This window comes from Staurois parvus, unplaced genomic scaffold (genome assembly GCF_062004578.1).
Source record: "Staurois parvus isolate SC_StPar_1 unplaced genomic scaffold, SC_StPar_1.0 ptg002781l, whole genome shotgun sequence".
NCBI lineage: Eukaryota > Metazoa > Chordata > Amphibia > Anura > Ranidae > Staurois > Staurois parvus.
The window spans coordinates 252,938-266,008 of NW_028320577.1; the positions used below are offsets into that span (position 1 = coordinate 252,938).

Genomic DNA, 13,071 nt, shown 5'->3' on the forward strand with positions numbered 1-13,071 from the left:
AGTGAAGGAAATGCGTATTTGCTCCCCTGCTGATGTTGAATGTTCACCCCTCACACAGAAATGATCGGTCTAACAATGGAATGTTCGCCCCTCACACAGAAATGATCGGTCTAACAATGGAATGTTCGCCCCTCACACAGAAATGATCGGTCTAACAATGGAATGTTCGCCCCTCACACAGAAATGATCGGTCTAACAATGGAATGTTCGCCCCTCACACAGAAATGATCGGTCTAACAATGGAATGTTCGCCCCTCACACAGAAATGATCGGTCTAACAATGGAATGTTCGGTGTAACACCGAGAGACAGAATACAACAACAAATTCAGCAGAAATGCGTCTAACAAATGATGACTGATCTGCATGTTCATGAGGGAAAGAAGGATTTGACCCCCTTCACAAAACATGACTTAGTACTTGGTGGCAAATCCCTTGTTGGCAATCACAGAGGTCAGACGTTTCCTGGAGTTGGCCCCCAGGTTCGCACACATCTCAGGAGGGATTTTGGCTCACTCCTCTTGGCAGATCCTTTCCAAGTCATTAAGGTTTGGTGGCTGACGTTTGGCAACTCGAACTTTCAGCTCCCTCCACAGATTTGGATGAAGGTCTGGAGACTGGCTAGGCCACTCCAGGACCTCAATGTGCTTCTTCTTGAGCCGCTCCTTTGTTGCCTTGGCCGTGTGTTTTGGGTCATTGTCATGCTGGAACATCCATCCACCACCCATTTTCAATGCCATGGCTGAGGGAAGAAGGTTCTCACCCAAGATATGATGGTACATTGCCCCGTCCATCGTCCCTTTGATGCGGTGCAGTTGTCTTGTCCTCTTAGCAGAAAAACACCCCCAAAGCAGAATGTTTCCACCACCATGTGTTGTTGTATTCTGTCTCTCAGTGTTACACCGAACATTCCATTGTTAGACCGATCATTTCTGTGTGAGGGGCGAACATTCCATTGTTAGACCGATCATTTCTGTGTGAGAGGTGAACATTCACCATCAGCCGGGGAGCAAATACACATTTCCTTCACTGTAAGTTTAGACATGTTTGTTATTGTACAACAAAAAAAAAAAGGAAACTTTAGAATCACTTTAGGCCTCATGTACACTGCAGCTGATCCTGACATTCAGGAGCTTTTCTGCATTTTTTTTCAGCAGCCCCTGAACTCTCTCTAATGTTTTCTATAACTCAAGCATCTGGGAAGAACCGATAAATCTGTAACGTCCGGCTGTCCAGCAAAAGATCTGAACTCACCCCGAAAAGGAACAATAAAGACGGACCTTTAGTAACAGTATAAGAAATGTGACAATTTAATTCCTGGAATGGACTGTAACAAAAATTGTTTGCTCACCTATACACTAGAACAGTGATGGCGAACCTTTTTGAGCCCGAGTGCCCAAACTGCAACCCAAAACCAACTTATTTCTTTCAAAGTGCCAACACTGCAATGAAACCTGAATATCGAGCTTTTGGTTTAGAAAAAACAACTCGTACAGTAGTGCAAACTAATTAACAGTACAGGGATGACCAGAGACTGCGGACACAGTACAGGGATGACCAGAGACTGCGGACACAGTACAGGGATGACCAGAGACTGCGGACACAGTACAGGAGATGACCAGAGACTGCGGACACAGTACAGGAGATGGTCAGAGACTGCAGACATACTACAGGAGATGACCAGAGACTGCAGACACAGTACAGGGATGACCAGAGACTGCGGACATAGTACAGGAGATGACCAGAGACTGCGGACAGTACAGGAGATGACCAGAGACTGCGGACAGTACAGGAGATGACCAGAGACTGCGGACAGTACAGGGATGACCAGAGACTGCGGACACAGTACAGGGATGACCAGAGACTGCGGACACAGTACAGGAGATGACCAGAGACTGCGGACACAGTACAGGAGATGACCAGAGACTGCGGACACAGTACAGGGATGACCAGAGACTGCGGACACAGTACAGGAGATGACCAGAGACTGCGGACACAGTACAGGAGATGGTCAGAGACTGCAGACATACTACAGGAGATGACCAGAGACTGCAGACACAGTACAGGGATGACCAGAGACTGCGGACATAGTACAGGAGATGACCAGAGACTGCGGACAGTACAGGAGATGACCAGAGACTGCGGACAGTACAGGAGATGACCAGAGACTGCGGACAGTACAGGGATGACCAGAGACTGCGGACACAGTACAGGGATGACCAGAGACTGCGGACACAGTACAGGAGATGACCAGAGACTGCGGACACAGTACAGGAGATGACCAGAGACTGCGGACACAGTACAGGGATGACCAGAGACTGCGGACACAGTACAGGAGATGACCAGAGACTGCGGACACAGTACAGGAGATGGTCAGAGACTGCAGACATACTACAGGAGATGACCAGAGACTGCAGACACAGTACAGGGATGACCAGAGACTGCGGACATAGTACAGGAGATGACCAGAGACTGCGGACAGTACAGGAGATGACCAGAGACTGCGGACAGTACAGGAGATGACCAGAGACTGCGGACAGTACAGGGATGACCAGAGACTGCGGACACAGTACAGGGATGACCAGAGACTGCGGACACAGTACAGGAGATGACCAGAGACTGCGGACACAGTACAGGAGATGACCAGAGACTGCGGACACAGTACAGGGATGACCAGAGACTGCGGACACAGTACAGGGCTGACCAGAGACTGCGGAGACAGTACAGGGATGACCAGAGACTGCGGACAGTACAGGAGATGACCATAGACTGCGGACACAGTACAGGGATGACCAGAGACTGCGGACATAGTACAGGAGATGACCAGAGACTGCGGACACAGTACAGGAGATGACCGGAGACTGCGGACAGTACAGGGATGACCGGAGACTGCGGACAGTACAGGGATGACCGGAGACTGCGGACACAGTACAGGGATGACCGGAGACTGCGGACACAGTACAGGGATGACCAGAGACTGCGGACACAGTACAGGGATGACCAGAGACTGCGGACACAGTACAGGGATGACCAGAGACTGCGGACACAGTACAGGGATGACCAGAGACTGCGGACACAGTACAGGAGATGACCAGAGACTGCGGACACAGTACAGGAGATGACCAGAGACTGCGGACAGTACAGGGATGACCGGAGACTGCGGACAGTACAGGGATGACCGGAGACTGCGGACACAGTACAGGGATGACCGGAGACTGCGGACACAGTACAGGGATGACCAGAGACTGCAGACACAGTACAGGGATGACCAGAGACTGCAGACACAGTACAGGGATGACCAGAGACTGCGGACACAGTACAGGGATGACCAGAGACTGCGGACACAGTACAGGAGATGACCAGAGACTGCGGACACAGTACAGGAGATGACCAGAGACTGCGGACAGTACAGGGATGACCAGAGACTGCGGACAGTACAGGGATGACCAGAGACTGCGGACAGTACAGGAGATGACCAGAGACTGCGGACAGTACAGGGATGACCAGAGACTGCGGACAGTACAGGAGATGACCAGAGACTGCGGACACAGTACAGGAGATGACCAGAGACTGCGGACACAGTACAGGAGATGACCAGAAACTGCGGACATAGTACAGGAGATGACCAGAGACTGCAGACACAGTACAGGAGATGACCAGAGACTGCGGACACAGTACAGGAGATGACCAGAAACTGCGGACACAGTACAGGAGATGACCAGAGACTGCGGACACAGTACAGGAGATGACCAGAGACTGCGGACATAGTACAGGAGATGACCAGAGACTGCGGACACAGTACAGTAGATGACCAGAGACTGCGGACACAGTACAGGAGATGACCAGAGACTGCGAACAGTACAGGAGATGACCAGAGACTGCGGACAGTACAGGGATGACCAGAGACTGCGGACAGTACAGGGGATGACCAGAGACTGCGGACACAGTACAGGGGATGACCAGAGACTGCGGACACAGTACAGGGATGACCAGAGACTGCGGACACAGTACAGGAGATGACCAGAGACTGCGGACACAGTACAGGAGATGACCAGAGACTGCGGACACAGTACAGGAGATGACCAGAGACTGCGGACACAGTACAGGAGATGACCAGAGACTGCGAACAGTACAGGAGATGACCAGAGACTGCGGACACAGTACAGGGATGACCAGAGACTGCGGACAGTACAGGGATGACCAGAGACTGCGGACACAGTACAGGGATGACCAGAGACTGCGGACACAGTACAGGGATGACCAGAGACTGCGGACACAGTACAGGGATGACCAGAGACTGCGGACAGCACAGGGATGACCAGAGACTGCGGACACAGTACAGGAGATGATCAGAGACTGCGTACACAGTACAGGAGATGACCAGAGACTGCGGACACAGTACAAGGATGACCAGAGACTGCAGACAGCACAGGGATGACCAGAGACTGCAGACAGCACAGGGATGACCAGAGACTGCGGACAGTACAGGGGATGACCAGAGACTGCGGACAGTACAGGAGATGACCAGAGACTGCGGACAGCACAGGGATGACCAGAGACTGCGGACAGTACAGAGATGACTGCTGACCTTTGGGGAGGGAGGGGGAGCGGGTACCTGAATTTGACAGGTACCCGCTCTTACTTCCGCAGAGTTTTTTTTTTATCTTACCTGTTCCTTTATCCAGCCGCGCGCTGTCTTCCCGGCTTCTGTAGTGTGGGCGCTCGTCGGACAGCCGGATGCCCAGTGCGTATGCGCGAGAAGCGCTGCGCTTTGTGATTGGTCCGGCGGCTTCTGGGATCTGTCATGTGTCCCAGGTACCGCCTTACCATTCACAAAGAGCACTGCTTCTTGTGCATGCGCACTTGGGACCCGGCTGTCACGCACACTACAGCCGGGAAGACAGCGCGCCGCTGGATTCTCCTGGCGTGCCCACAGATAAGGCTCGGTGTGCCGGCTGTGGCACGTGTGCCATGGGTTCGCCATCACTGCACTAGCGTCTGTTGTCACCTTCAAAGTGGCCCCCTTTTGAAGCGACGCACATTTCTAGACAACTGTGCCACTGCTGGAAACATTCTGGAATTCGCTTTCCAGAACGCTGTGGAGAACCTTTATCGCAGCACGCTGGATGACCAGAATGTCCTTTCAAGTCATTTTTCAATTTTGGAAACAGCAAACATTGCAGGGTGCTAAGTCGGGGGAATACGGAGGTAGGTCAAATTTTGAAATGGATTTCTGGACCAGGAACTCACAAACACTTAACGCATAACGTGCAGGAGCATTGTCATGGTGGAGAATCCATTTGTCAGGCCAGAGTTCTGGTCTTTTCCTCCAAACAGATTCCTGGAACCTTTTCATTTTGCACATTTGCATCCATCCTTTGCGTTTTGACTGCCCACTTCTTATGACATCGTGGACATCTTCCCGCGCCTCCTTAAACCACCTACACCATTCAAAAACACTTAGGGCTCATGTACGCAGGGCGTTTGGAAAACACTTCTGAACGATGGAAGCTGACTGCTGGAAAACGTATGTTAAAAAACGTCAGTTTAGCCGCGTTTCCATACCGCATTTATGAGCGTTTGCGTTTAGAAGCCTTTTTAAAAGATAACCTCAGGAGACCTTCCCAAATGCCCATAATGTACCGAAAAAATAGTAAAAAATTTTGAGAGAAATAGAGAGAGCAGAAGCAGGGAGAGCAGTATGTGTGGAGATGACCTGTCTTTTCTGGTTGTATTCACTATGGATCCCATCATGAGCATAATGTGGCGCGTTCCACCATTGTTTCCTTCACGCGAAACCTGGAACTGACTGCGCTGGTGTACCGAATGCACTGAAAAACAGTAAAAAATCAACTATTTCAGACATTTTGAGAGGAATAGAGAGAGCAGAAGCAGAGAGAGCAGTATGTGTGGAGGTGACCTGTCTTTTCTGGTTGTATTCACTATGGATCCCATCATGAGCATAATGTGGCGCGTTCTACCATTTATTCCTTCACGCCAGGGGTGGGCTGACAACTCATGGGGCCCCCGGGCAATGGGGGATCATGGGGCCCCTGTGTCCTTGCCCAAACTCAAAAAAGCCTATGAAAAAGGTACCAGGGACATCTCATGGGGCCCCCTACTGACCTCGGGCCCTCGGGCAGTGCCCGAGTTTCCGAATGGTCAGTCCGCCCCTGCTTCACGCAAAACCTGGACCTGACTGCGCTGGTGTACCGGGTCCATTTGAATACATGGAAAACACTTTGCATACATTTCTGATGATGAAAAAAGGCTCCGGACAGCATCTGGACATGGAACAGTTAAAACACGCATCTAAATGCAAACGCGGTTTACAAGCATTTACAAGTTTTTGGCGTTTAAAACGCCAGTAAAATCTACTCCTGAACACAAGTTTGGTGCGTTCAAAAAATCTAACTGTGAACGCAACTCCCTGTAAACGACTGTAAAGGACGATGTGTAAACGGACACTGAGTACCGTATATAACCAGTCATCCAGTGTTCGTAATTCAGCAAATACTTAAATAATGAGAGGATTTTGGTGCCTAAACAAACAGCATTCACCGGGATATCCCTCGCGTTGCATACGTCGGTGCAGTCACGGCTCTGCGCAAAGCCATGAAGGGCTCTAAGCCGGGCAATTAGCGATGTAACAATTAGGAATGATTTGGGGGGAATTCCCCGTCGCTATAATATAGAATATACTCTTCTCTGGAGATGTGTGACACAGAGGAGGCGGACGTGGGCAGCGTGACCTCATTGTGGACGCTGGGAGGGAAAGGATCAGCATGTCAGACCCTGACTCACTATCTTTATGATGTCTGTGCGGAAGAAAAATTAAAATTCGACAAAAGGAATAATAGTGAATGAATCAGGGAGTACGGCTCATTCCCAGAGATGAAACCAACAACTGGAACCTTGTGATTAGAATTATTACACATCATTCCCTGCACTACAGGAGCTTACACTCTAATTCCCACTTCACAGTCACACACTATTATACATTTATATAGCTCTGACATATACCGCAGCGCTGTACAGAGAACACTGAGCCAGTCCCATCAGTCTCTGTACCAGAGGAGCTTACGCTCTAATGTCCCCTCCCCCACAGTCACATCAGTCACTGTACCAGAGGAGCTTACACTCTAATGTCCCCTCCCCCACAGTCACATCAGTCACTGTACCAGAGGAGCTTACGCTCTAATGTCCCCTCCCCCACAGTCACATCAGTCACTGTACCAGAGGAGCTTACGTTCTAATGTCCCCTCCCCCAGAGTCTCATCAGTCTGTGTACCAGAGGAGCTTACGCTCTAATGTCCCCTCCCCCACAGTCACATCAGTCTCTGCACCAGAGGAGCTTACACTCTAATGTCCCCTCCCCCACAGTCCCATCAGTCTTTGTACCAGAGGAGCTTACACTCTAATGTCCCCTCCCCCACAGTCACACACTATTATTATTATACATTTATATAGCTCTGACATATACCGTAGCGCTGTACAGAGAACACTGAGCCAGTCACATCAGTCCCTGTACCAGAGGAGCTTACACTCTAATGTCCCCTCCCCCACAGTCCCATCAGTCTCTGCACCAGAGGAGCTTACACTCTAATGTCCCCTCCCCCCCCAGTCACATCAGCCTCTGTACCAGAGGAGCATACACTCTAATGTCCCCTCCCCCACAGTCACATCAGTCTCTGTACCAGAGGAGCATACACTCTAATGTCCCCTCCCCCACAGTCACATCAGTCTCTGTACCAGAGGAGCTTACACTCTAATTCCTCCTCCCCCCACAGTCACATCAGCCTCTGTACCAGAGGAGCTTACACTCTAATGTCCCCTCCCCCACAGTCACATCAGCCTCTGTACAGAGGAGCTTACACTCTAATGTCCCCTCCCCCACAGTCACATCAGTCTCTGTACAGAGCAGCTTACACTCTAATGTCCCCTCCCCCACAGTCACATCAGTCTCTGTACAGAGGAGCTTACACTCTAATGTCCCCTCCCCCACAGTCACATCAGTTTCTGTACAGAGGAGCTTACACTCTAATGTCCCCTCCCCCGCAGTCACATATATCTTTTATATTTCACAGAGATCTGGTGCTCATCTCGATCCAAGAATGAATACACTTCTGTTGTACAGGGAAAGCCCCTGTTTGTCCAGCTTCAGCCTCCGCCGCCATGTAGCCATCCTTACATTACTCTGGGGATCATGTAACCTTTGTAGATCTGACTGTGGGGTGCTGCAGTGGTCATGTGCCTCACAGGCAACACTCACAAAGTGTTAGCGGTCTGGTATCCGCACTAACTGCCTGCTCTAACATAAAATCCTTTGGAGATCCCCACCTAGAATCCGGGAGAACCCACAGCCTGTGTAGGGGGCCAAATACGAACTGCCACCTGCCAACCAGAAAAATGGGAAAAGGGAAAATCTGATCGGCTAATCAGCAGTCATTTCCCCGAAACGTCAACAGTTATCTAAATCCAAACTGTGAATCAGCATCGGAGTCCCCGCCATTCTTGGAGAGTCTGTGTCATCACTGTGCAGGAGATAATGACAGGTTATCTTTGCTTTACCAAGTTATCCAATCAGGAATGTGAGGAATCAGAGACACGAGGTCAGAAGACGAAGGCGCTTTAATAACAGACTTTTGTAGATTTTGCGTCATACGAGGATATCAGAGCCAGCTACGGTGTCATAAAACTTACAAAAACACAACGGAGGAAATAAAAGTGACCGATGATAAGAAGGGTGCGATGTGAGGAATTCAGTCATTTATGAGAAGAAAAACACATCATCCCGGAGCCCGGAAATCGGTGTTAACCACTTCCAGTCCGGACACTTTCACCCCCTTCCAGTCCGGACACTGTCCCCCCTTCCAGTCCGGACACTTTCCCCCCTTCCAGTTCGGACACTTTCACCTCCTTCCAGTCCGGATACTTTCACCCCTTTCCAGTCCGGACACTTTCACCCCCTTCCAGTCCGGACACTTTCCCCCCTTCCAGTCCGGACACTTTCACCCCCTTCCAGTCCGGACACTTTCACCCCCTTCCAATCCGGACACTTTCACCCCCTTCCAGTCCGGACACTTTCACCCCCTTCCAGTCCAGACACTTTCACCCCCTTCCAGTCCGGACACTTTCACCCCCTTCCAGTCCGGACACTTTCCCCCCTTTCCAGTCCGGACACTTTCCCCCCTTTCCAGTTAGGACACTTTCCCCCCCTTCCAGTCCGGACACTTTCACCCCCTTCCAGTCCGGACACTTTCACCCCAGCCAGTCCGGACACTTTCCCCCCCAGCCAGTCCGGACACTTTCACCCCTTCCAGTCCGGACACTTTCACCCCCTTCCAGTCCGGACACTTTCACCCCCTTCCAGTCCGGACACTTTCCCCCCCTTCCAGTCCGGACACTTTCACCCCCTTCCAGTCCGGACACTTTTACCCCCTTCCAGTCCGAACACTTTTACCCCCTTCCAGTCCGGAGACTTCCCCCCCTTCACCCCCAGGCCAATGTTGCTTGGGCTTCAGGGGGAGTGTGCTGTGGTAGGTCGCAGCAGGCCCTGCCAGGCCTGGGGCCTAGAGTTGCCACGGAGGGGGGGCCTAGGTGACACTGCTCCCTTCCTCCAGGTATAGGTTGGGTTGTTGAGGCCGCTGCTGTGTTGGTGGGAGTGGGCTGACAGGCGGCCGTTCCCTAAACGGCCCATTCCTATAAACATCCTCTCCGCTTCCCTGCCTCTGTGCGCTCCCTGGTGCCCGATGTGTCCTCCGATGTGAGGTCCCGATCATGTGATCATTGATTGGCCAATCAGTGATCACATGAATAGTAGTATGCAAGATGTCACTTTCTGACATCATTGCTTACTACTTGTGAAATCTGTGAATGATCACAGAGGTCACATGGTACAGGGCTATTCACAGCAGCCTTTTACCATGTGACAAGCTGTGACCAATCACAGCTCACACAGTATTTCTCAATGGCTGCAAGAATGCAGCCAGAGAGAAGGAGAAATTATTGCTTTTACAGCCTTTATGGGTGTAAAAGCAATCAGTGTAAAAAAAAAACCCCAAAAAACAAAATCTTCATCACCCCCCACAAGTAGTACAGTGTCACTATGGTGACAATGTACTGCTAGGGTGACGGGATGTTTAAAAAAAACACATAAATAATCATATAAAAACAAATAAATAAAAATATTAAAAAAAATAGAAAAATTATCATTTTTGGTTGTAAACTAATTTTGGTTATTTTTTTTTTTTTACTAAAAAGATAGATGAATACATTTTTGGCCAAGATTTATGAAGAAAGTGGACTTTATTTGTGCATAATTCACAGGCGCTACTTTAAAACTTGGGTTTCAGTTATTCCACACTCAAACAGAGCAGCCTGGATACTCCTCTTCTTGGGTCCCCCGCAAGCTTTCCAGTCTGTTGGGTGCCCCCACAGCAAGCAACTTCCTATTCCCTTTCATCTTTAGTCTTCTTCCATTTCATGTTCTTTACAAACTTCGTCCAGAAAAAAAGAGCCCACGAGAGGCCAATGGCTGGCCAAAAGACGACTTTGATTTCAGTTCTACATACCAAAAGCCAAGAACTTCCAAAGGCCAGGCCAACAAAGAACGCATTTCTGGAACAGTTGTTGCATAAATGTCCACCCCCTTTTCTGAGCACAGTCTACACATCGACAGTGCAGTAAATTCTCGGTTTTCTTGTCCTGTATGCTTGACTCATCGCTTTGTACAGTTGTTGACACTTGCAGATACCACTATCTCCGCCAACGTGGTGAACACTGTATACATGAAGACATGATCCCAAACATACTGAAAAATAGATAGTTTATGTACACGAAGTTCTAAAACTCTTGGCTTCCTTCCAGGTTTTGTCTGGATGTATTATATCATGCCCTGCTCTTGAACTCAGTCATATTCTCAATGGCTATGGGCAGGAGAAGCCACCTTTGGTACACAGAAACTGAAACAAGGCTTTACAATACACATTTGTATATTGGTGAAGGTTCACCAACGCACCAACCTTTGGCTACCTAACGACTCATGTACGCGGGGCGTTTGGAAAACTCTTCTGAACGATGGAAACTGACTGCTGGAAAACATAGGTTAAAAACCGTCTGTTTATGCGCATTTAGAAGCGTTTTTTTTAAGATAACCTCAGGAGACCTTCCCAAATGCCCAGAATGCACTGACAAACAGTAAAAAAATTAACTATTTCAGACATTTTGAGAGGAATAGAGAGAGCAGAAGCAGAGAGAGCAGTATGTGTTGAGATGACCGGTCTTTTCTGATTGTATTCACTATGGATCCCATCATGAGCATAATGCGGCGCGTTCTACCATTTTTTCCTGGAACTGACTGCGCTGGTGTACCGGGTCCATTTGAACACACGGAGAACACTTTGCATGCATTTCTGATGATGAAAAAAGACTCCGGACAGCATCTGGACATGGAAGTTAAAAAACGCAAAGGCTTTTAAACGTGGTTTACAAGCGTTTGAAACGCTGATAAAATCTACTGCTGAACACAAGTTTGGTGCATTCAAAAAACGACTGTAAACTCAACTGCCTGTAAACGACGATGTGTACACGGACACATAGGAGGACATTAGGGAGAGTTCAGGGGCTGCTGAAAAAAGCGCAGAAAATCTCCTGATCAGGGGTGGACTGACTATTTGGAAACTCGGGCACTGCCCGAGGGCCCGGGGTCAGTAGGGGGCCCCATGAGATGCCCCTGGTACCTTTTTTCATAGGCTTTTCTGAGTTTGGGCAAGGACACAGGGGCCCCATGATCCCCTATTGCCCGGGGGCCCCATGAGTTGTCAGTCCGCCCCTGCTCCTGATTGTCAGTTTATCAGCTGCAGTGCACATGAACCCTTAGGCCTCAATCTGCTCAGGGAGGTAAACATTAAAAGGGACATTTATAGAACGTTAGGTTTTATTGAAAAGGAAAGGCAATGTATGGCCCAAACAAAAAAAAAAACTGTAGCTCTTTTGGAAGGTTCCCGGTCTGCAGTGGCCAAGACCTATTAAAAGTGGTCCAAGGGATTAAAACTGATAAACCGGTGAAAGAGTCATGGGCAGCCTAGGATCATTGATGCACATGGGGAGCAAAGGCTGGCCTTTTGTAGTCCCACCCAAGAGGAGAGCTACTGGAGGTCAAATTGATGAAAAAGGTAAGGCTGGTTCCGATAGAAAGGTGTTAGAACACACAGAGCATCGCAGTTTGTTGTCTATGAGGCTGTGTAGCCGCAGACCGGTCAAGGTGTCCATGCTGACCCGTGTCCACTGCCTACAATGGACACTTGAGCATCAGAACTAGACCACGAAGCAATGGAAGTTGTTTGAGGTGTTAACATGTCCTCCATATTCTCCAGATCTTAATCCGATCGAGCATCTGTGGGCTCTGCTAGAAAAAAAAGTTTGATCCATGAAGGCCTCACCTCACAACTTACAGGACCTGGAGGATCTTCTGCTGACGACTTGGTCCCAGATACCACAGCGTACCTTCAAAGGTCTAGACAGGTCAGGGCTGTTTTGGTGGCAAAAGGGGGACCTACTCAATAGTAGTTAGGTATTAGGGGGGGGCTGTTGATTTTTTACTCTAATGCATAGAATGGTAACCTTGAGCCCTTGCAGACGCTTTAACCACCTCCTGTCCGGCCCATGTACATAAACGGCCAGACGTTGGCAGTGCAGAGTCAGGTGGTGTTTATAAACGTCCTCCCCGCCCCCTGCTGGTGCGCTCCCTGGGAGTGCACAGCACCAAGATCCGGTGCTCGTTGTGTCCTCCGGACACAGTGGAACACCAATCGCTGTACGGGACCTCTGTGCGAGGTCCCGTTCATGTGATCACTGATTGGTCAATCAGTGATCACATGCAGAGTAGTAAGCAAGATGTCACTTCCTGACATCATTGCTTACTACGTGTGAAATCTGTGAATAATCACAGAGATCACATGGTACAGGGCTATTCACAACAGCCTTGTACCATGTGACAAGCTGTAACCAATCACACCTCACACAGTATTTCTCAATGGCTGCAAGAATGCAGCCAGAGAGATGGAGAAATG

The 13,071-nt window shown here is 49.6% G+C and overlaps 1 protein-coding gene across 2 annotated transcripts in view; it reads left to right on the forward strand.

Annotated features, from left to right (window-relative positions):
- LOC149429135 (uncharacterized) overlaps window positions 1-12,508 on the forward strand; it is a 185,703-nt gene extending 173,195 nt beyond the window's left edge. For both annotated transcript variants that reach the window (XR_016310603.1, XM_089666691.1), the window contains exon 5: window positions 12,376-12,508. Coding sequence is in view for 1 of the 2 variants with exons in the window: in XM_089666691.1 (XP_089522817.1) it covers window positions 12,376-12,382 (7 nt within the window). In the remaining variant the exon portion in view is untranslated. The remainder of the gene's footprint in view (window positions 1-12,375) is intronic.
- Window positions 12,509-13,071: the final 563 nt, after the last annotated feature.